The sequence below is a fragment of the Rhinoderma darwinii genome, chromosome 8, assembly GCF_050947455.1.
Source record: "Rhinoderma darwinii isolate aRhiDar2 chromosome 8, aRhiDar2.hap1, whole genome shotgun sequence".
Lineage (NCBI taxonomy): Eukaryota > Metazoa > Chordata > Amphibia > Anura > Rhinodermatidae > Rhinoderma > Rhinoderma darwinii.
Window position 1 is genome coordinate 13918827 of NC_134694.1, and position 23433 is coordinate 13942259.

Here is a 23433-nt window from a genome sequence, read left to right on the forward strand (position 1 = left end):
TAAAATGTGTTACCGGCAATGTGTGAAACGAATATACAATATAGTATAGAATAAGTAGTTAATAAAGCGTTTATTAACCAATTTCTTATAGACCTCAAAAGGCAACGTTTCAATGACGAGGCACTTCTATTAAAATCCATAGGTAAAGTACAAAAGGTCAGAATAAAAACCTTGATTGCCTGTTTTGTTTTTGTTTTTTGTATTCTATACAATAGCTTTTTTTAGTTTCACACTTTGCTGGTAACATGTTCACCTTCTGTAGACCTTTTATATATTGAAACATATTTACAATTTGGTTTAGTTGAAAATTTTGCACCTTTTTGTCTTCTGCAGCTTGTATGTTCTACGATGCAACACAAGCTGCTGGATGCCATTCACCGCTCAGTCTGTTAGACCAACTGGAAAAAAAAAAAAAAATCTCACTCACAGAGAGATTAGGCTGACTGACTCCGCACTGAACGGCATCCTGCCGCTTGTATTGCATTGTAGGGTTGTCACGATACCAGAATTTGGACTTCGATACCGATACTTCATGTAGTATTGCGATACTCTATACCAGAACGATAGTTTTGCCAACAATAAAAAATAAAGTTCTTCCGTTATCTGATTGAACCTCCATGTTGCTCACGTTAATAGTAATTAACCCCATCGTGTTCCTCAGTCATAATGGACAACATTGGGTTAGTGTGAGGAACAGGATGGGGGTTAATTACTATTAACATAAGGCACATGGAGGTTCAAAATTCATAATACCTCGTGCCTCACAATAAGGGTATGTTCACACGCCCTATTTACGGACGTAATTCGGGCTTTTTACGCCTCAAATTACGTCCGAAAATACGGCTCCAAAGCGCCGGCAAACATCTGCCCATTGAAAGCAATGGGTCTTACGATGTTCTGTGCACACCGGCTGTTTTATTTACGCGCCGCTGTCAAAAGACGGCGTGTAAAAAGACGCCCGCGTCAAAGAAGTGCATGTCACTTCTTGAGACGTAATTGAAGCCGTTCTTCAATGGAGCCAATTACGTCCGTAATTGCCGCCTCGAAAAACGCAAGTACGAGCAATTACGTCTGAAATTCAGGAGCTGTTTTCTCCTGAAAACAGCTCTGTAATTTCAGCCGTAACGGACGTGCATGTGTGAACATACCCTAATAAGTGAAAGAAAGCAGTTTTTTTTAAAATTTTAGAAACGCGTAAACCTCAAATGACGCTATAAATGTATTATGTTCGTGACGATAAAGAATGTGTAATTTATGTATGGAGACTTATTTTAATGTAAAAAAGTGTTTTTTTAAATTGAAAGCGCAGCTAAACGTTTGACAAACTTCTGACATGTCAGAAGTTTGGATTGATGGGGGCCGAGCACGGAGGCCGTTTCGTGTCTTTCCGGACAGCTGATGTATCAGAGTACGGGCTCATAGATTTTCTATTGAGTCCGTACACTGGCTTTTTCCGGAAGTGGGGTCTCAGTGCTCGGACCCCCACCAATCCAAACTTCTGACATGTCACTAGTTTTTTTTTTTTTTTTTTAAAGTTTAGTTACCTTTTAAATATCTGATCTGTCCTCTGAAATCAAAGGCAAGGTCCCATGTGGCATATGGATGTTGGGGGCTGTTTAGCACCCCCCTCTTTAACAGCTCTCACTTGGATCCAGCTTTCCTAGACTCTTGAATGGCAGATCTGCTTAGCTATGCATTATTATGGAAGGGATGAAATGTTGCAAGTTGGTAGATTTGCCAATCAGGAGTTTAGGAAAGTTGGGTGACAACCAGTAGGATATAGTTGAGAAAGTACCGCAGGGAAAAGAAAACAAGATTTACCAAAAAAATAATTTATTATATTCAAAATATGTCTCACTCAATTCACACTAAGCCCAGATCCTTGTATATTCTCAGTATCTGAAGACGTGCAATGTAAAACGCCAACAGTTCCTATACTAAAGGGGTGGCATGAGATTAGAAAGACATGGTGGCTTTCGACAGGAAACAGTGCCACTCTTGTTTATAGGCTGGGTGTGGTATTGCAGCTTAGCCCCATTTACTTGAATTCTGCAATACCACACACAGCCCACGGACAAGAGTGGCGCTGTTTCTGGAATTATTTTTTTAATCTCGTACAAGTTCTTAAACTGTATTGGTAATGTGAATAGTCCCAACAACAAAATAGCTGCCTCCAGGATGTCAGCGACCGGTTCACTAAATTTCTTAACCCCACAACAGCACGCGTCCTTTTTTTTTGGCAAACACGATCCACGAGCGTTCACTTAAATAGTCTTAGTTCTCATACCGCTGAGTGCATTAATTGTGCTATGGGACTACCTGAAAGGGTTAAAAAAACATTTCTCCCACTGTGGCTGCCTTTACAGGTTCCAGAGGGATTGTCATCCATCTTTCCACGACCCCCAAGTTGAAACATTGTCTTGTTAAAGAGGTTGTCCCAAGATTAAATATTATCCCCTATATACAGGATAGGTCATAACATGCTGATGGGTGGGCGTCTGACTGCTGGGACCCCCACCAATCACGGGGCTACACAGAGCTCCACTATCTCTGGCAGTGACATAGAGAATGGATGCAGCATCAGGGCGCATCTATGACCTGTCGCTCCATTCATACAGAGGAATGGAACCCCTGTTCTCATGATCAGTGGGGGTCCCAGTGGACACTCCCCCCCCCCCCCCCCCCCAACTGATTGGCATGTTATCACCTATCCTGTGGTTAGGGTATAACATTTAATCTTGGGACAACCCCTCTAAGTATGAGTACGTGAGAGGGGGATGTAGTGCCACATCACTATTCAGATTGGTCATTCAGGAGTCTTGGAAAGCTGGGTGCAGCAACCTGTGGGAAAAAATAATAGCAGACATATTGGTGGTCACTCATCTGACCCTGGGACGGAGAAATGCTCATTCTACAACACAGCAAACGGTCTATACCTGGTTATGGTAATAGCAAATCCTTAGTCCTCTGACCACCTCGCCTTGGCTGCTATTTTCTGGCATTGTCTTGGTATATTCTCTTGAAAGTTGACGATGCCCACAAATTGGCCAACGCCGCAGCATGTGGGTAACGGGCAGCCTTGACCAGATCTAGTCCTAATTTCTGTTACCTCTTTTAGCGGCGTTCCAGCGCACTGATCAAGCAGCTAACAAGATCGGGCTTATTCTTTTGGCAACATAGAACAGTGCAGAGGTCAGACACAGACATCGGTGGTGGAAGTTATCTCATGGCGATGGAAAAAACATGGTAGATTTCCTCAGGAAAGTTCTCCTGCCTCTCCTGGGCCAGGACCGCAAGGCCGGCTTGTCTGATGAGGCGACGTACCAGGTCCATGTCCCTGCAGATGCTGCTGTCCACCTCATCCATGATGACTCCTTCATGGGCCATGTTGTCCTTGATGACTATGATGCCGTTCGGTCTCAGGCCGGCTTTACACCTTTTCAGGAAATCCACTAAGTGACTGTCGGTTAAATGTCCTGCCACAGAAGAAAGGGACACGTCAAGAATTGCGTGACCTGAGAGACAATGTTAGGGATGAGCCGCCTGATGACCACAAGGAAAACACTGTGGTTGCTAGGCAATTTATTCCTAGCAACCAGACTGTCAAGCAAGACATTGGCACTGTGTTGACAGCAGCCAATCATACCATTTCCCTTCTCCCACTGCTTTATTAATCAGATTAATTAACACGACTCACAAAGACGACACTCGGCAGGGTGCCACTATTTGGTCTGTTCTAGTGTCATAAAAAATGGGCAACCAGAGGAATCCCTCACGGCGTCTACTGCTGATCAGTGGGAAAAGTTTGTTTTGACCGGAGATTGTGACTTTAGATTCAGGGGTAGAAGGAAGAGTGTCAGGGAGGCTAGTCCTGATCTGGCACACCCCAATACATTTTGCCAAGTTGGGGTAATGTCAGTTCAGGGGTCGGGTAAGGGCAGGCCATATAGGTGCAGGTGGGGGGGAAATATGGGGCAATCTGTCACAAAGACCGGATTAGTCAAACAGTGTGTTGTCTACCTGGTGCTCGCGTTGGACATATTGCGGATCGGGTTGATATATTACATGGGGGGGAGGGGCTGGTAAGGACACCGCTGTCATGGACCACATTGGCACCAATGACAAAGTTAGAGGTAGGTGGAAGGTCCTTAATTATTTCAGGGATTTAGACCGTAAGTTTAGTGCAAGGACCTCAAATGTAGTATTTTCTGAACTATTACCGGCACCGCGTGTCACACCGTCGAGGAGAACTAGTGGCTCAAGAACTGGTGTAGGAAGGAAGGGTTCTTGGAGAACTGGGCTGACTTCTCTGTTGGTTACAGGCTCTCTGGTGGGGATGGGCTGCACCTAAATGGGGAGGGTGCCACGGAGCTTGGGGACATGGCGAGGAGATTGGAGGAGTGTTTCATCTAGGATTGGGGGGGGGGGGCGGAAAACGTAGAGCGCAATATAGTGTAAATAGAGAACTGGGGGTGGAATAGAGGGAGATGTTAGATTTATTTATTTTTTTCTTTAGAAAAGTTAAGAAGGACCTAAAAAAAACAAAAAAAAACGCTACATTGTACGCTAGCCACCGCTAGAAGCGGAATTAATAACGTCAGAGGAAACGTATGACAGTGGGGATAATGGAGACACGGCTGGATGACAGCGATGACTGGGCGGCTACTTACTGGGTTACAATCTGTTCAGAAAAGATCGTAAAAACCGTAAAGGGGGAGGGGTTCACCTTATGTAAAACCCTCACCACAGGACGATCTATGTGAGGGAAATGATCATGTGGAGTCTATAGGTAGAAATACATGGGGGGGAAAAGCCCTAAAATACTGTTAGGGATTTGCTATAAGGCACAAATAACAAAATCCACAGAAAATCTATTACTAAGGGAAATAGAGGGGGCAGCAAATCATAATGAGGTCGTTATCATGGGGGGACTTCAACTACCCAGATATAAATTGGGAAGCTGAAACCTTATAAAGGAAACCAGTTCCTGCCGAGAACTAAAGATAATTACATTTCCCAACTGGTGCAGGACCCATCTAGAGAATACAGAGGTGTGGGATTGGGGGGCACCTAGGAAATATTGACCGTAATAGAATTAACTTATTTTAATAGGATGTTTAGAAATCTCAAAAATACTGAAGATTCGGGAAGGCGAAGTTCAATCATCTTAGAGATGCCCTTAACCTCATTAACCGTGACGATGTCCTCAGAAATAAGAGTATGGATACTAAATCCGATATTTATAATATGTGTAACCTTATGGCATTAAAAGGGTTAGAAAAAGGAGAAACCCAATGTGGATAAATATAAAGGGGCAATAAACGATAAAAAGAAAGCATGTAAACTACTAAACCAGGAAGGCAGCGAAGAAGCGCTAAAATGCTACGGGGGGAAAAAAAAATACGTGAAGAACAGATAAAGGCAGCAAAACCGGAGACAGAGACTCATTACCAAAAGAGTAAAACTAAGCCGCAAATGACAGAATTAATAAAAAAGGTTAAAACTGGAAGTGTTGGCCCTTTAAAAACTAATGAGGGAGGAATTGTGGAGGGCGATGAGGAGAAATATACATTTATGAAACATTTTTTTTTCTCTACTGTGTTCAAAGAGGAAAGAAATAACGGGTGAAATTGATGAGGAATAAAGTAAACTCGACGTAAAAGGTCACCTGTCCTAACCCAGGAAGACGTACAGAGCTGCCTTAAAAAGATGAATATGGACAAATCACCGGGGACACCCCCCGAGTCCTGCGGGAATTAAGTAGAGTGACAGACCCTTACTTCTATCACGGCAGGTTCTGTTCCACAGGACTGGCGCATTGCAAATGTGGTTCCAATATTTCATTCAGGGTCACAAAGCGAGCCCGGAAACTATAGGCCTGTAAATTTAACCTCTTGTGGGTAAAATGTTTAAGGTTTTCTAAGTGATGCAATCCTGGAATGTCTCAATGAGAATAACGCTGTAAAGACATATCGGCATGGGTCTATGAGGGATCGGTTCTGTCAAACGAACCTATCAGCTTCTAGCTCTAGCCTGGACCGGGGGAGTCCTTGGATGCCATATATCTTCTAGCTGCGTAAAACATTGGTACATAAAAGGAGACTGCTGGGACTGGGAGATAATGTGCGTAAGTAGCTCAGTGATAGAAAACAGAGGGTGGTTATTATTGGTACATACTCAGATTGGGTCACTTACAAGTAGGGTACCATAGGGGGCAGTATTGGGTGCTATGCGGTTTAACATATTTCTTTATGACCCTGTAGCGGGATTGCACAGTAAGATTTCAATTTTTGCAGATGATACTTAATTGTGGAAAGTAATTAACATAAAGGAGGACGGTATTTTTTTATAAATGGATCTGGATAAGACGGAGGATTGGGCAGAGAAGTGGTAAATGAAGTTTAACACATAAATGTAAGGCTATGAATTTGGGAATGGAAAATCCATGTCACCACCATTACATACTAAACGGGAAAATGCCTTTATTGAGTGTAATAATATTACTAGATTTATGGAGATGGGTTGATCCAGGGATTTTATGAATTTCACTGTAAATCGGTCACAGGGTATGAAATGATGTGAAGCTACAGGTAAGCAATCGACCTCACCTATCACCCACTGGATCCAAATAACGTCATAGTGATTGGGCTCCGGGACAAATTCTTGTAATCCGCAGCAATAGTAGTCACCGATCCTCTTCCCGTCATCCCCCAGATAACCTTTCGCTTTGCTTAGAAACTCGTCGGTGACATCAACCATGTCTACTGTTTTGAAGACCGGCAACAAGAGGCGTTTGGTGATCCGGCCAATACCAGCTCCACAGTCTAAAGCACACGAGGTGCCGGTTTTGTGGGGCCCGTCCTGTGAAACAGAAGAAAGATAATCCTGAGATAAGGAGGCTCATCCAGAGGGGAGCACATGCTGTGGATCTCCGTTCTGCCTAATGTGCGGGGGGGGGGGGGGGGGGGGGCTTTATCTTTGCAGTCAATTTTAATTTTTTTGATCCAATGCATCTAAGATAATAAAAATGAAAACTTTCGATAGGGCTTGATTCAAAATCTCCTAGCATTTTATTTCTACAGCTCCTATGCAGACCTATGTGTCTCCATGGATACAGACTACAAACAAACCCTGTGTAGTCTGATCCTGCAGTTTGCCCCTTACTTCTTGGTCACTTACATTTGGTAGGATAACAAGTAGTAGGGGACAGATGCCTTATGGTCTACAGCTCCTATGAGCATCGGGCCCTGGCCAGAAGATTACACAGATCCCCAAGGTATCCGCTATAAAGGCTTCATTAATTGGGGTCCTGAAGAGCACGGTAGGCTGGATTTGAGACGTGTCAGAACCTCATACGCAAGAACCGCTGCAGAGAAACAAAAATGGAGTCACTGCCCAAAACAACCAATCAGATTCCAGCTTTCATTTTTTCAGTGCAGATTACAAAATAACAGCTGAAATCTGATTGGTTGTTATGGGCAATAACTCCATTTCGACTTTTGTCGCACTCACTGCTTCTTATATATGAGGCACAACAGAAGATTTATCAAAATGAGTATAAAAGGAAAAGTGGACATGTTTCCCATAGCAACCAATCAGATTCCAGCTCCCATTTTTCTAAGGCCTTTTGGAATATAAAAACAGAATCCTGATTGGTTGCTACGAGGAAGTTTCCCATTTCTTCCTTACTAGTTTGGATAAATGTACATTTACCAAGATTGGCGTTAACGCATTGCTCTCCATTGTATACGACGCTGCAGAACAAGTCGCCACTATAAATAAATGAAATACTCTAAAATCACTAACATGATAGTATAGCCCAGTTTCACTTATGCCTCCCACTTGCTGGTAATCGTTTTTGCAACTGTAAAAATCGGAGAAACTAAATGTAACCCCGAGTCCTCGTGTCGCTCCTCTCTGCCAGCACTCGTACAGCTCATCCGGATTTCCCAGCCGCGCACGCAGCGGACTTACAAGTCTAATTATAGCGCAGGGGTGACAAGATTTATCAGCATCTCTAGGTTTACTCACTCGCAGGAATTTCTGCAGGAACTTTTTGGAGCCATTGATATCGATACTGGATATATGACCGTATCCTCCCAGCATGCCATCCACTGTGGGGGGGACATTTTTCCAGTATTTCTTGGCTTTACAGTAAAATTGGGATTCATCTTCTACCAGGCCGGTTGACATGATGGAAAAATCGCTAAAAGAATGAGAAACAATTATTATTAATAATACAAAAAAAAAACATTAAAAAAAAATGAAATAAAAAATAAATGAAGTTAAAAATAAAAGAAAAATTTTAATAAAACAACAAACTATAAAATAAAAACCAATAAATACACATAAAAAATAAAAAGTATTAAACGTTTAAAACATGACAAATAAGGGAAAACTAAAATAAAAAAAATATACAATTAAAAAAGGAAAAAAAAAATTATAAACATAAAAAAATCTAAAATATTGGAGAGAAACCTTAATTTACAAGCATGTAAAATAAAATAAAAATTGAAGTCATCTGTATGAAGTTCTCTCTCGGTCGTTCAGCTAGCGTAGCGTCTTTAAATACCGAGTGACTTGGTTGACGGCTGCAGTTTTATTTGCGACTGGGCATGGTCGGGATCAATGTATTTGGCTTTTTCCGACCTCTGTGCAACTTTCCACACCAAACTTTATCATGGATTATGTTTCACTGCCCGGAGAATCCTACGCCTGCAATGCAGAGAATTAACGGTGACAGCTTCTTATGGAGGGCATCGGCTTTGCCAGGGAACAGCGCCTCTATTTTTAAGATTTGCCAGTTTAACCCATTTGCTCCTAGACAGGTGAATGAATCAGTTATATAGAAAGTCGTCAAAAAAAATAAAAATGTGTCACATGAACACGGGTATGAATGAGCCATGGCCTTATCGGGGGTAGTCCGACCCTGCGGCCCCATCTGTTCATCTTGACGGCTCACTAAAAATAGTGATCCCCTCGCATTCACACATACCGCCCACGTTACATGTCCAAGAATAACAGCGGGTGTCTGCCAGGAAAAAAACGGAAAAGAATCTCTGGACTGAAAATAGATTGTGCAGCCTGACAAACAAAGTGCAGCTCATCCTATAGAAAAAGAAAAAATATTAAGAAATCGCTCAGATAACAATTCTTAATAAGAAAAAGACTCCAGGTGGCTCCTGGGGGAAAAAATAAGGTCCCATTTTTTTCCCCAAAAAACCATGTGTCAGCGGACTACAGATACAGTGTTGTCTGTAGTCCGCAGCGGGGAATACCATAATTAAATGCTGATATTATAAACACGTCATTGAGCCGAAGGAATGTTCCAATAATAACCTGAGGGGAGCGGAGGAATTTCTAGCGTCCTGTATGGAAGAGACCATGTATGAGACCAAGTGCAAAAATACACAAGGGTGTGGTCTATCATAAGCCCCATCCAGAAGAAGAAGGACCTACCAACCCTCCAGGGCCAAAAGACCCCACAAGTGTCAAAGGTTAGAGGGGCATCTCGTGTGCTTGCGAGCATCTCCTGGTACTCTGGACTGGGTGTCACCCCCAGAACTGGAAGTCAGGGGTTTGCAGTGGGGTAAGGAACCTAAAAGACGTAAAAGGGGTTTTCCAGGTTTATAAACAAAAAATGTGGCCAAGGCGGGGAAAGCGATAAAAAAAATAAAAAAAGTTATTACTCACCCGACAAATACCCCAGTGTTCCAGCGCAGCCGCTTCTCCCCGCTGCGGTTTGGTGACATGGGTATATGGGCACGTCATCGCTGCAGCCATGTCAACAAACAGCGGCGGGGAGGACCAGAGCGGCTAGGCTGGAAATCCGGTGGATCTGTCAGGTGACTAGTGCCACTTTTTGCTTTATTGGCCACATTTTTTATGAACTGCGAAGACTCCATTAACCAATTGTGATAAGCGTCTCATAGGGGCGCCGTACCCTACAATCCTCGTGACAAGTGGAAAAGGTAAAGCTTATCTTGAGGGACTGGGCTAATGTGGAGGGGAGTGTTTAAATTAGACGACGTACGTGTGCAGTGTGCCATACTATTCAAGTGGGTAGATTACCCTCAAGTGATTATATGATACCCACTGGATCAACACTTCAGGGGCATTTCATACCTCGGAGCTTTCAAACTATCCGAACTCAGCACTGATCGTGTGATTCCTGGTCGCCTATAGAAAGCCCTGAAGCACCTACATATACCTAGGTCTACATCACATTGTGTATTAAAGGGGGTGACCCATGAGGAGAGCCCATCTCATACTGCATACCCCCCCCCCCCCCCCTAGACGATCTGATCGCAGGGAGTCATCTGCTGGAATCCATGTAGTTCAGCCGCGCCCGACAGATAAAGAAGCCGGTGCCTGCACCCCCCTAATGACTGGCACCCACTGCACTAGGGAGAGACTGGCGCAATGTTCATACCGTGCACCAGTAATAATATTTCTCCCCCCAGTAGGTCAGCTTTGCCAAGAGTTTTTAAAACAGAATTAAGACGTCTGGACAGGTAAGGCTCTTTTCACATATGCATTTGGTTCCGTTCATACTAGAAGTTACAACTCTGTGACAGGTGTGAACGGCGCCACACAGACCTCACTGACTTATCAATGTTCTGATGGCAAGAAAAATGAAGCACCATTCCTGACATCAAATCTGACAAGATTGCAGACAGAGGCTCCAACGTAAATGTGAACACAGACGAACGCTGATGTTTCCTCTTTCTACACCAGTATATAGAAAAGGAATGAACAGGAAGAGGAACCCTAAACACAACGGGCGAGAGACGCCAAGTACGAATGTCTAATCTTCTCACTCTAATGGTCCAGGGAGAAATGCCAGTAGTGGGGCAGATTTGTAGAACTGGGGCAGGTATAATCAGAGGGGTAGATGTGTAGTACTGGGAAAGTTGTAATCAGGGGGGTAGATGTGTAGTACTGGGGCAGGTATAATCGGAGGTAAATGTGTAGTACTGGGGCAGTTGTAATCAGGGGGTAGATGTGTAGTACTGGGGCAGGTATAATCAGGGGGGGTAGATGTGTAGTACTGGGGCAGGTATAATCGGGGGGGGGGGGTAGATGTGTAGTACTGGGGCAGGTATAATCGGGGGTAAATGTGTAGTACTGGGGCAGGTATAATCGGGGGGGGGGGTAGATGTGTAGTACTGGGGCAGGTATAATCGGAGGTAAATGTGTAGTACTGGGGCAGTTGTAATCAGGGGGTAGATGTGTAGTACTGGGGCAGTTGTAATCAGGGGGGTAGATGTGTAGTACTGGGGCAGTTGTAATCAGGGGGGTAGATGTGTAGTACTGGGGCAGTTGTAATCAGGGGGGTAGATGTGTAGTACTGGGGCAGTTGTAATCAGGGGGGGGTAGATGTGTAGTACTGGGGCAGGTATAATCAGGGGGGTAGATGTTTAGTACTGGGGCAGGTATAATCAGGGGGTAGATGTGTAGTACTGGGGCAGTTGTAATCAGGGGGGTAGATGTGTAGTACTGGGGCAGTTGTAATCAGGGGGGTAGATGTTTAGTACTGGGGCAGGTATAATCAGGGGGGTAGATGTTTAGTACTGGGGCAGGTATAATCAGGGGGTTGATGTGTAGTACTGGGGCAGGTATAATCAGGGGGGTAGATGTTTAGTACTGGGGCAGGTATAATCAGGGGGGTAGATGTGTAGTACTGGGGCAGGTATAATCAGGGGGGTAGATGTTTAGTACTGGGGCAGTTGTAATCAGGGGGTAGATGTGTAGTACTGGGGCAGGCATAATCAGGGGGTAGATGTGTAGTATTGGGGCAGGTATAATCAGGGGGTAGATGTGTAGTACTGGGGCAGGTATAATCGGGGGTAAATGTGTAGTACTGGGGCAGTTGTAATCAGGGGGTAGATGTGTAGTACTGGGGCAGTTGTAATCAGGGGGGTAGATGTGTAGTACTGGGGCAGTTGTAATCAGGGGGGTAGATGCTTAGTATTGGGGAAGTTGTAATCAGGGGGGGGGGTAGATGTGTAGTACTGGGGCAGGTATAATCAGGGGGGTAGATGTTTAGTACTGGGGCAGGTATAATCAGGGGGGTAGATGTTTAGTACTGGGGCAGGTATAATCAGGGGGGTAGATGTGCAGCACTGGGGAAGTTGTAATCAGGGGGGGGTAGATGTGTAGTACTGGGGCAGTTGTAATCAGGGGGGGTAGATGTGCAGTACTGGGGCAGGTATAATCAGGGGGGTAGATGTTTAGTACTGGGGCAGTTGTAATCAGGGGGTAGATGTGTAGTATTGGGGCAGGTATAATCAGGGGGTAGATGTTTAGTACTGGGGCAGGCATAATCAGGGGGTAGATGTGTAGTATTGGGGCAGGTATAATCAGGGGGTTGATGTGTAGTACTGGGGCAGGTATAATCAGGGGGTTGATGTGTAGTACTGGGGCAGGTATAATCAGGGGGGTAGATGTTTAGTACTGGGGCAGTTGTAATCAGGGGGTAGATGTGTAGTACTGGGGCAGGCATAATCAGGGGGTAGATGTGTAGTATTGGGGCAGGTATAATCAGGGGGTAGATGTGTAGTACTGGGGCAGGTATAATCAGGGGGTAGATGTTTAGTACTGGGGCAGGCATAATCATGGGGGTAGATGTGTAGTACTGGGACAGTTGTAATCAGGGGGGGTAGATGTGTAGTACTGGGACAGGTATAATCAGGGGGTTGATGTGTAATACTGGGGCAGGTATAATCAGGAGGGTAGATGTGTAGTACTGGGGCAGGTATAATCAGGGGGGTAGATGTGTAATACTGGGGCAGGTATAATCAGGGGGTAGATGTGTAGTACTGGGGCAGGTATAATCAGGGGGTTGATGTGTAGTACTGGGGCAGGTATAATCAGGGGGTAGATGTTTAGTACTGGGGCAGGTATAATCAGGGGGGGTAGATGTGTAGTACTGGGGCAGGTATAATCAAGCGGGTAGATGTTTAGTACTGGGGCAGGTATAATCAGGGGGGTAGATGTTTAGTACTGGGGCAGGTATAATCAGGGGGGTAGATGTGTAGTACTGGGGCAGGTATAATCAGGGGGGTAGATGTGTAGTACTGGGGCAGGTATAATCAGGGGGGTAGATGTGTAGTACTGGGGCAGGTATAATCAGGGGGGGTAGATGTTTAGTACTGGGGCAGGTATAATCAGGGGGGTAGATGTGTAGTACTGGGGCAGGTATAATCAGGGGGGTAGATGTTTAGTACTGGGGCAGGCATAATCAGGGGGTAGATGTGTAGTATTGGGGCAGTTGTAATCAGGGGGTAGATGTGCAGTACTGGGGCAGGTATAATCAGGGGGGTAGATGTGTAGTACTGGGGCAGGTATAATCAGGGGGGTAGATGTGTAATACTGGGGCAGGTATAATCAGGGGGTAGATGTGTAGTACTGGGGCAGGTATAATCAGGGGGTAGATGTGTAGTACTGGGGCAGGTATAATCAGGGGGTTGATGTGTAGTACTGGGGCAGGTATAATCAGGGGGTAGATGTTTAGTACTGGGGCAGGTATAATCAATCGGGTAGATGTTTAGTACTGGGGCAGGTATAATCAGGGGGGTAGATGTTTAGTACTGGGGCAGGTATAATCAGGGGGGTAGATGTGTAGTACTGGGGCAGGTATAATCAGGGGGGGTAGATGTTTAGTACTGGGGCAGGTATAATCAGGGGGGTAGATGTGTAGTACTGGGGCAGGTATAATCAGGGGGGTAGATGTTTAGTACTGGGGCAGGCATAATCAGGGGGTAGATGTGTAGTATTGGGGCAGGTATAATCAGGGGGTAGATGTGCAGTACTGGGGCAGTTGTAATCAGGGGGGGTAGATGTGTAGTACTGGGGCAGGTATATTCAGGGGGTAGATGTGTAGTACTGGGGCAGGTATAATCAGGGGGGGTAGATGTGTAGTATTGGGGCAGGTATAATCAAGCGGGTAGATGTGTAGTACTGGGGCAGGTATAATCAGGGGGGTAGATGTTTAGTACTGGGGCAGTTGTAATCAGGGGGCAGATGTGTAGTACTGGGGCAGTTGTAATCAGGGGGGGTAGATGTGTAGTACGGGGGCAGGTATAATCAGGGGGTAGATGTGTAGTACTGGGGCAGTTGTAATAAGGGGGGGTAGATGTGCAGTACTGGGGCAGGTATAATCAGGGGGTAGATGTGTAGTACTGGGGCAGGTATAATCGGGGGTAAATGTGTAGTACTGGGGCAGTTGTAATCAGGGGGGGTAGATGTTTAGTACTGGGACAGGTATAATCAGGGGGTAGATGTGTAGTACTGGGGCAGGTATAATCAGGGGGTTGATGTGTAGTATTGGGGCAGGCATAATCATGGGGGTAAATGTGTAGTACTGGGGCAGGTATAATCAGGGGGTAGATGTTTAGTACTGGGGCAGGTATAATCAGGGGGTAGATGTGTAGTACTGGGGCAGGTATAATCGGGGGTAAATGTGTAGTACTGGGGCAGTTGTAATCAGGGGGGGTAGATGTTTAGTACTGGGGCAGGTATAATCAGGGGGTAGATGTGTAGTACTGGGGCAGGCATAATCATGGGGGTAGATGTGTAGTACTGGGGCAGGTATAATCAGGGGGGGTAAATGTGTAGTACTGGGGCAGTTGTAATCAGGGGGTAGATGTGTAGTACTGGGGCAGGAATAATCACAAGGAGTATTGGGTCAGGTCTTCTCTATGAACCCCTGTCTCTGTAGTTATGATCGGACTGGATGGACCTGGAAATGACGTTGAGTGTACAGATACAGATGCGGTTTCCCTGTTCACATATAACATCCCAGAACCGGTTCCATAACGGCGTCCGCAGCACACACGACATGTGACACAATCCCCGATACTCACTGACACTTCCCACCCGGACACCTCGCCGCCACCCGCCGACTCCAGCCACCGCTCAATGCTAGAGGGCGCATGTGGACAAGTCCAGCACTCTTCCGGCCTGACAGCATGCTAACCAATCAAACTCGTGCATAGCGTAGTCAGCCAATCAGTGCTCAAAAGCTCACACACTGACTAACCAGTCAGCGACGCGATCCTACTAAATTGACAGCTCAGCTATCCAATCATAATACTGCCGGCAACTAAATGACAGATAATCTATTATGTGTCACTGACGTGGTGAGTCCTGACATTAGAGATTCTAAGTGATTCCTGTAATAATATAATAATAGTCACAGTGCACGTTTAGAATGTAATAGTATTATTAGTGGCCCCGCACTCATTGAGAAAAGTTTATGAGCCCACCTTAAAGACAATCTGTAATGATTATGGTCCCTTTACCACTTAGTTAAGACCGTTTATTAGTCATCGCATTACAAAATATAGTTGCCGCAATGTGTATAAATTATATATATTTACATTGATCGTGACATTTTCTACAGGCAGAAAGTGTGAAGAGTGAGCTAAAGATGCCCGCAATGAGCCAGATGGGGCGCCCGCTGGTCATGGTTTGGAAGGGAGAGGTAAAGAGATGAACATGGCTTGGCTGGTGGCACCAGTGTCTAAAAGCAGGTGTAACGGCAGGAAGATAAAGTGTTAGGATTGGTGGGGGGAGTAGGGTAGGACAGGGCCAAGGGGTTTTTTAAAGGGCAGCATAGGGACACAGGGTGAAGTCCCGCCCCCCCAATCTAGGGACACAGGGTGAAGTCCCGCCCCCCCAATCTAGGGACACAGGGTGAAGTCCCGCCCCCCCCATGCAGGGACACAGGGTGAAGTCCCGCCCCACCCCCAATCCTGGGACACAGGGTGAAGTCCCGCCCCCCCAAATCTAGGGACACAGGGTGAAGTCCCACCCCCCCCAATCTAGGGACACAGGGTGAAGTCCCGCCCCCCCATCTAGGGACACAGGGTGAAGTCCCGCCCCCCCCCCCAATCCTGGGACACAGGGTGAAGTCCCGCCCCCCCAAATCTAGGGACACAGGGTGAAGTCCCGCCCCCCCAATCTAGGGACACAGGGTGAAGTCCCACCCCAATCTACCCAGCCCTTGTTCTGTATTTGATTTGCTGTAAGGCGGGATTGTGGCACTGGGCACACATGAAGTTGGCATTTCCGGAACATGGCGAGTAAACCGCAGGGTTGGTCTTCAGTGTGGGGGACCCTATCAGATGTGCCCGGGCAGTCATGAAGGATGGTCTGGGTTGACCAATGGCTGGACTCCCAGGGGAAGACTGTAAAGGTGCGCTGGGCACCACTGATTCCTCTGGTGTGTAACTAAGTCAGACAGTCTGACTGAGTGGGTAGATGCAGTGGCAGGTTTTCCCCCGGCACATCGTGCAGAGTGCTGCCATCTTTGGGGTCACCCAACTGTACAGTGCTAATATAAATAAAGTTTGCCTGAGGGCACACATTTTTGGAGCATTATCACATGCAGCCCTTATCATTCTGATTATTGCAGTTATCAGTGCATGCCCCTTTAACAACAAGACTAAACAGGACCCCCTACAAAAAAAATGGGGGAGCCCTTATCAGTAAACACTGGGGGAGATGAAGACAGTAGGGAATTACATTGTGAGCATTACTGATCTATAGACAAGTATATGCAGCCACCTAGTGAGAGAAGTTGCAGAATGGTGTAACCTGAACCAGAAGCCACTAATACTGTACTGGGGTTAACCCTTTTGATGCTGACATATAATGGTTTTCTATCACCGCAGCATGAATAAACTTCTTTTTACTTTAGATAGCTTTTTACAAATTAGAAGGTTACAGAATAGACCAGTCACTTGGCACCAGCCTAGGGCACCAGCATTAAGAGGGGCTGCAACTATAGTGCGGCTGTAGGAGTGCAGAGGTTGGTGCTTGAGGAGGATCCAGAGACCCCTTTGCTGCATTTGAAGGCTACTGTACAGACCGAAGAGCTTTTTAGGCTGCTCATACATTGCGAGGGTCTTCTGTCCACATAGGGGAACCCTGCCAGCTTATTATCAGTTCACTGCATGTAAATGGAGCCATTCTGATAATACGTATGTACGCAGCAATTGCTATTTATGCCATTCCACAATCCATTAGTACAAGTGCACTGAACATGATCCTACATAATTTTAGCGAGGACCTATAGGCTCATATTTGTCATAACTTTAACTCTACTAATCGGCCACAGCTAATACTACACAGTGAGGAGAGTCTTCATATACCTGGTCATTGTCCAAGAGCTGCAACCATGACAGCAGGGTAAAACAATCACACCCCGTAACTGACTAAATCACACCCACAGGCAGAGAATGCACCTGAGCCAAATATAAACCAGGACAGTAAGTTACGAGATTGTACAAAGACTGAATAATAGCCCCATATAGAAAATGCAAGTCCCCATGATAATCTATTGGCTGCTGCCGTCACTTAAAGGGGACACCTTATCCAGGTATGTATGCAAATGGATTCATTCTTCGATAGACAGATTGGTATCGCCATGCCGCCAAACCTCCTGGGACAGGAGGACTTAGTGCTTGTTTGCCCCACATCTACTTTTCATGCTTCTTGGGTTAACTCCCCATATATTGCTAATATTGCATGGCCTGCAGAGAGGGGATCCATCTAGCCACCCATTGAAGTAAGGGATGAAGCTAACCTAGGCTGGTTGCCTCTCTACGATGACCCAAAGCAGCCGCGTGGGCCGCCCTGCCTCTATGGTATGCATACCCTTGAATATGAGAAGTGACAGCTATGAGGATGTATTGGTTGTTGACATATGAATTTCAATATAGGCTGATCTACGGACGCAATAAAACTATAGGGATCTATATAATGTATGGTGATCCAGTATTAAGTCCAGTACGATGCTTCCACAAACCAGCTGGGGCGCAGTGTAAGGTACGCTTTGTTTCCAGCTCTTGGCGGTCTCTCAACAATGCATAGTCTTACAGATGTCAGTTTTTAAAGTGACAGGTGCGCTTTAATAACTATGAAGGTTGAACTGTATAGTTATAAATTAGTATCTCAAATACATACAACAGCTTATTAGGAAAGCGTCCTTGGAGATCATATTAAAACTGGCACCATAAGACCTCTATATAGTAAAACCTACAGGAGCTGATGTACTGGTCAATAAATGTTGCCTGTAGGTAAAAAGGACAATTTAATCCCATAAACAACTTGGATTATTTTATGCGTAACCCAATAACTTTCTATAACGTGAGTAACAGAACATTTCTCCTTGCTCGTGAAGGTAAAGTCTTGTGGTATCATGCAGCCACAACACTGTGAACTGGGTTAAGGAGACACATCAAGAAAGAGATGTTGATGGATGTTCCTAGCAATAATAACAAAACGTTAGATGGATTTTACAATGAACTCCGCCGGAAATATCCAGATGCCTTCACCCTTGCTACTGATCTTGGCAGAAGAAATGGATCACTACAGAAATTACCATGTCTGGAGAAGACACCATCCCCAGTCCTTGGAATCCCACCAAACCCTCCGATTATGGCTTCTCCTCAAAGATGGTCCCCAGATAGTTTCCTTTCAAAGGTGAAATATCAGAAAACACATAATGAGCAAAGGAAAGAAGTAGAAAGATCTCAGCAAAGTGGAAATGCTGTGATCATTAAGGATCAAGCCATTCCCATACCCACCTGGACCAGGAAAGATTATCTAGAAGCTCAAAATGGAGCTTCATTCCATCTTCCAACTCTACGCACTCAGATTGAACAAAACAAAGTTGAACTGAAGAACAGATTTAACCCACCTAAAAAGACTGATGTTGAATCAAAGACCAATGATAGTTCCACACTTCAGACAAACAATGATGTTCAAGCAAAGACCTCCAAAGATTACACCACCACAAAGACCACAAATGATTACACCATCACAAAGACCACCAATGATTACACTTACAGAGATTACACCACCACAAAGACCACCAATAAGTACCCTACCAGAGATAACACCAGCATTAAGACCACCAATGATTACCGTACCAGATATGACACCCCTACAAAGACCACCAATGATTACCCTCCCAGAGATTACACCAATATAAAGACCATCAATGATTACCCTATCAGAAATGTCACCACCACAAAGACCACCAAAGATCAAACTAATATAAATTACTCTATCACAAAGACAAGTGATGATTACCCTACCAAAGATTACACCAACAAAAATACCATCAATGATTACCCTACCAGAGATTACAGCAACACAACGACCACCAATGATTACCCTACCAGAAATTTCACCACCACAAAGACCACCAATGATCACACTAACATAAATGACTCCATCACAAAGACAAGTGATGATTACCCTACCAAAGATTACACCAACACACATACCATCAATGAGTACCCTACCAGAGATTACAGCAACACAAGGACCACCAATGATTACCCTACCAGAAATTTCACCACCACAAAGACCACCAATGATCACACTAACATAAATTACTCCATCACAAAGACAAGTGATGATTACCCTACCAAAGATTACACCAATACACATACCATCAATGATTACCCTACCAGATATTACAGCAACACAAGGACCACCAATGATTACCCTATCAGAGATTATACCACCACAAAGATCACCAATAATTACTCCACCTCAAATACTACCAGAGATTACACCACCATAAAGACCCCCAATGCTTACACCACCACAAAGACTATGAAGCATTACACCACCAGTGGAGATAGTTCTTCATTACGAACAAATGTTTCTGGAGCGAAGTCAGATACATTAGGAACCATCATGAAAGAACTGTTGCCCAACAAGCCTAGTCAATTAATGAAAGATCTGCCTATAACCACCAATCGACTGTCCATTAATGGTAAGCGTTTATATTATTTTATTGATGTGCTCTTATATGGTCTGGTCAAATTGGTCAAGTGATGTCACTTTTGAGGTTTTTCAGTCATGATGCTTTTTTACCCCTTTAATCACTTTTTATCCCTTGAATTACTCAACATTATAAGTAAAGAGTCAGACATTGCCTTAAAGGGTAGCCACCTATAGGTACTTTCTCCCGGGGAGCATTGGCCTAAAGACTCCCTCCCAGCTAGATCTCCATAAGGAGAATCAGTACCTTCCGAGAGATAATACAAGTGTGAGAGTCACTTACTACATTCCCATGATGCTGGAATAAAGCTGGTGGATTGGATGCTTTGGATAAAAGGTTTTTTTTGGAGAAGCAATATGTAATTTCCATATGTCATTATAGATATCCAACTGTACCACAAATTATTGTAGTAGCCCTTATTGGCCAAGCTTGAAGGAAATTTTGATCAAGACATGTTAAAAGATGACATCATGAAGGACCATGTGCCTGAACCCTCTTGGCACTGGTCCCTGGTTTCTTTACCTTGGAAAGCACCATTCATTTCAATGATGCTGTGTTGTGATGGCCTACAACTAGTGAAGGCTACAGACAGACTGACTTGCATATAATTTTCTTTGTAGGAGTTAATATTAATACATAGAAAAAAATCATGATAAACCTTATTGAGAAGACATCAACATAAATCCTAGAGTAAACCCTAAGGGGAATTTCATTACCAGATGGACCACCCAAGTTTCTTACACATTCTGCTCTCTTCCTTCTTCCAGGTGGCTTCATTTCAGACAGTGACTCTGGAGTCTCTGTGTGCTCACCCATGAAATTATTCAGGTAAATTAATTGTTAAAATGTTACAAAATTTGTAGATATATGTAAGAAATCTGAAGCTCAAGAAAATGGTGCTACAAAGCAAAGACGATGGGCATCATAATACTGTGCTCAACGAATAGTGAGCCATCATATTACAGAGCAGGTTGGATATAAGACCTCATGAACCCTATGAAAACGGGTAATAAGTATCTCTGTGCAACCTCCTCTCGATCCACCTTGTCTTCCATGATCCATTTCCAAAACGCATTTTAGAGTCCCATCTCCATTTCACCTTCCGGCTTCTCCAGCAAAAAGGCTACAAGCACTTGTGTCTTAGGGTATGTGCAGACGACCTATTTTCAGACGTAATGGAGGCGTTTTACGCCTCGAATTACGCCTGAAAAGACGGCTCCAATACGTCGGCAAACACCTGCCCATTGCTTGCAATGGGTCTTACGATGTTCTGTGCAGGACACGCCGACGTCAAAGAAGTGCAGGACACTTTTTGGAGTGTAATTGGAGCTATTCTTCATTGACTCCATTGAAAAACAGCTCCAATTACGTCCGTAATGGACGCCGCAAAAAACTTGTGCACTTGTAAAAACGTCTGAAATTCAGGAGCTGTTTTCGCCTGAAAACAGCTCCGTAATTTCAGACGTATTTTGCGTTGCCGTGTGAACATACCCTTATAGTGAAGAGGATCAATACTGAACACATCATTAAGTGCCATGGGAAGATGACCATCAAAAGCACGTATCAGGCGGTGTAGGTGGTTGCCTTCCAACCACAGATATGGGCCATGTATGATCCATGTGGTCAGTTCTAGTTATGGAGCTTAGCTCTCAGATCGAAAAGTTTAAACTGGCCATGTACAACCAGGATTTAGAGATTTGTTAGTGCTTTGACTTATAGCAACGTTGTTGGAGATGGTGAAGACCACAAAAAGGTCTTTGAAGGCCACGCTCAGGACCACAGATGTAGACGTCTTCCTTTCCTCAGAATTTACACTTAACCAGCAGACAAGTTTGTAAAATCTTTTCCAGATGGCATAAAGTATCTTCATTGTTCTATAAAATGTATCTCCCATTGTTATCTGTCTGCTAAGTTATGCGGTTTCCCCTAAAGGGGACATTTTCCACATATGGTGGACATGCTTTTCAGTAGTAATCTACTGGAGTAAAATTGAACATTGGAGAAATAAATTCAATAAATCCCAAATGTGACACTTGGCTTTCTTGGTTTTCCTTGACTCAAATACTAAATGATCCAACTAGTATCTGTGGCCAAAAAACACCATCCCTGTTGTTGATCACATTATAAAAAGTTATTCTGACCTGTGGAGAAATATCGCATCCATCTGATCATTCAATAGCTAGCTTGGTATGGTCCGATCATTGGCTTCGTCGCAGTACCCAGTGGTTTCCTTTATTCATTAAAGGGGTTGTTCTGCAGCTCAAACCCCCTACTATCAGCTAATATCACCAGGGGTCACAGGCAGCCATGCATTACCAATCGAATGTGTGTCAATGAAATACGTGGTAGTGCCGAGTCCACCAGAACGTAAGACGCTTTTTTCAGCCTTGGCTAATAAAGGGAGATCCTAAGCAGGGGACCCCCTCTATGATATCAGGATGCTGTAAGCTAAATTTACATAAAGGCAAGACCAGGCAAGTTTGGAGATGACCTATCACAGACATTGCCGTCCGATTGGTAAATGTCAAATCGCTGTGAGCACAGCCGAATGTTTTCTGTTGGCTGCCCTCAGCTTTGTCCGGGCGGCAGGATGGTCGGCCATTATAGTCAATGGCCGACCATGTAGCTGCCCAGAAAAGCAGAGCAGAGTTGTCAGAAGACTAAGTAGCATGGCGCTTTACTGGCGCCACTGCCACTTAATTCTAGCAATATGGAGAGGTCAAAAAGTTGGTTTACTCTAGCAATATACCATCATTGTATTTACTGTGGCAACCTCCTTAAGATAGTGCCCGAGATTCTATGAGTAGACCGCGGGTTTGTTCTTCCTATACATCACCTCTACAGCTATATCACAAGTTCAAAGTCTTTACATCACCCGTGTCTACATTTCAGGCACATCCTTAAAATTTGCATAATATTGCACAGAACCATAGCAAGACGAATAATAAGAAGTGGAATGAGGGTTTGCGCTAATGTATGGACATTGCAAGGAAATGCTCGATGTGCATTAAAAATGTGCTGACTCGGTAGATGTCTGTACAGTTCATAAATGACACCAAATGTCTCATTCTTTGCAATAATATTTGCACCACGTTATTAAAAAAAAAGTAATTTAGATGTGACCGATGCAATTATCTTATGATGAATGTATACACTGGAGTGGAAATTCTAGGAAGACATTTCATATGTGAAAGTTACGATTATTCATAGCCTGAATATACATAAAAACTGAAGCCTAAGATCGCGGCCCATCACAGCCCTTTATATAATTTACAGACTTCTCGGTGACCTTTTCATCATTGCTTTAGAGAAAGTAGTACCAACTTATAATACAGAGGTGGCCTGCTTACTGGGAGCCAAAATAATGGCTAGCTGCCGTTGAGGAACCGCAATAATGGCAGTAAATTTTACCCCCCTCCTTAGCTAGGGTTGGACTGGCCCACCAGGGAATGTTCATTGATGGACATTATTCGAAATGATAAAAACGCCATGTCCTGCACTTGTTCTGTACAGTTGGGTGGTGGCGAAGTGATTTTGAGGGTGGGAATGCTAAATAAATTCCTATGGTGGTCCCAAAATACCTCAATATTACACTGTCTTTAACCCAACCCTTTATTACCATGACT

General features: G+C 44.5%; 1 protein-coding gene across 3 annotated transcripts; it reads right to left on the reverse strand.

Annotated features, from left to right (window-relative positions):
• Positions 1 to 107: 107 nt before the first annotated feature.
• On the reverse strand, positions 108 to 14969 carry NTMT1 (N-terminal Xaa-Pro-Lys N-methyltransferase 1). Of its 3 annotated transcripts, none has more exons than XR_012850292.1 (5): positions 14868 to 14969; positions 8032 to 8206; positions 6609 to 6861; positions 2937 to 3476; positions 108 to 398 (listed from the first exon to the last, which is right to left on the reverse strand). XR_012850292.1 is itself a non-coding variant. In XM_075835194.1 (4 exons), the coding sequence occupies exons 1-4, from the start codon at positions 14936 to 14938 to the stop codon at positions 3220 to 3222; spliced, it is 756 nt and encodes a 251-aa protein (XP_075691309.1). In that variant the 5' UTR covers positions 14939 to 14969; the 3' UTR covers positions 2670 to 3219. The 3 variants fall into 3 exon arrangements, 1 of the variants encoding a protein (XP_075691309.1); XR_012850291.1 differs by lacking the exon at positions 108 to 398 and adding an exon at positions 2670 to 2841; XM_075835194.1 differs by lacking the exon at positions 108 to 398 and having other exon boundaries at positions 2670 to 3476.
• Between the last annotated feature and the right edge of the window lie 8464 nt (positions 14970 to 23433).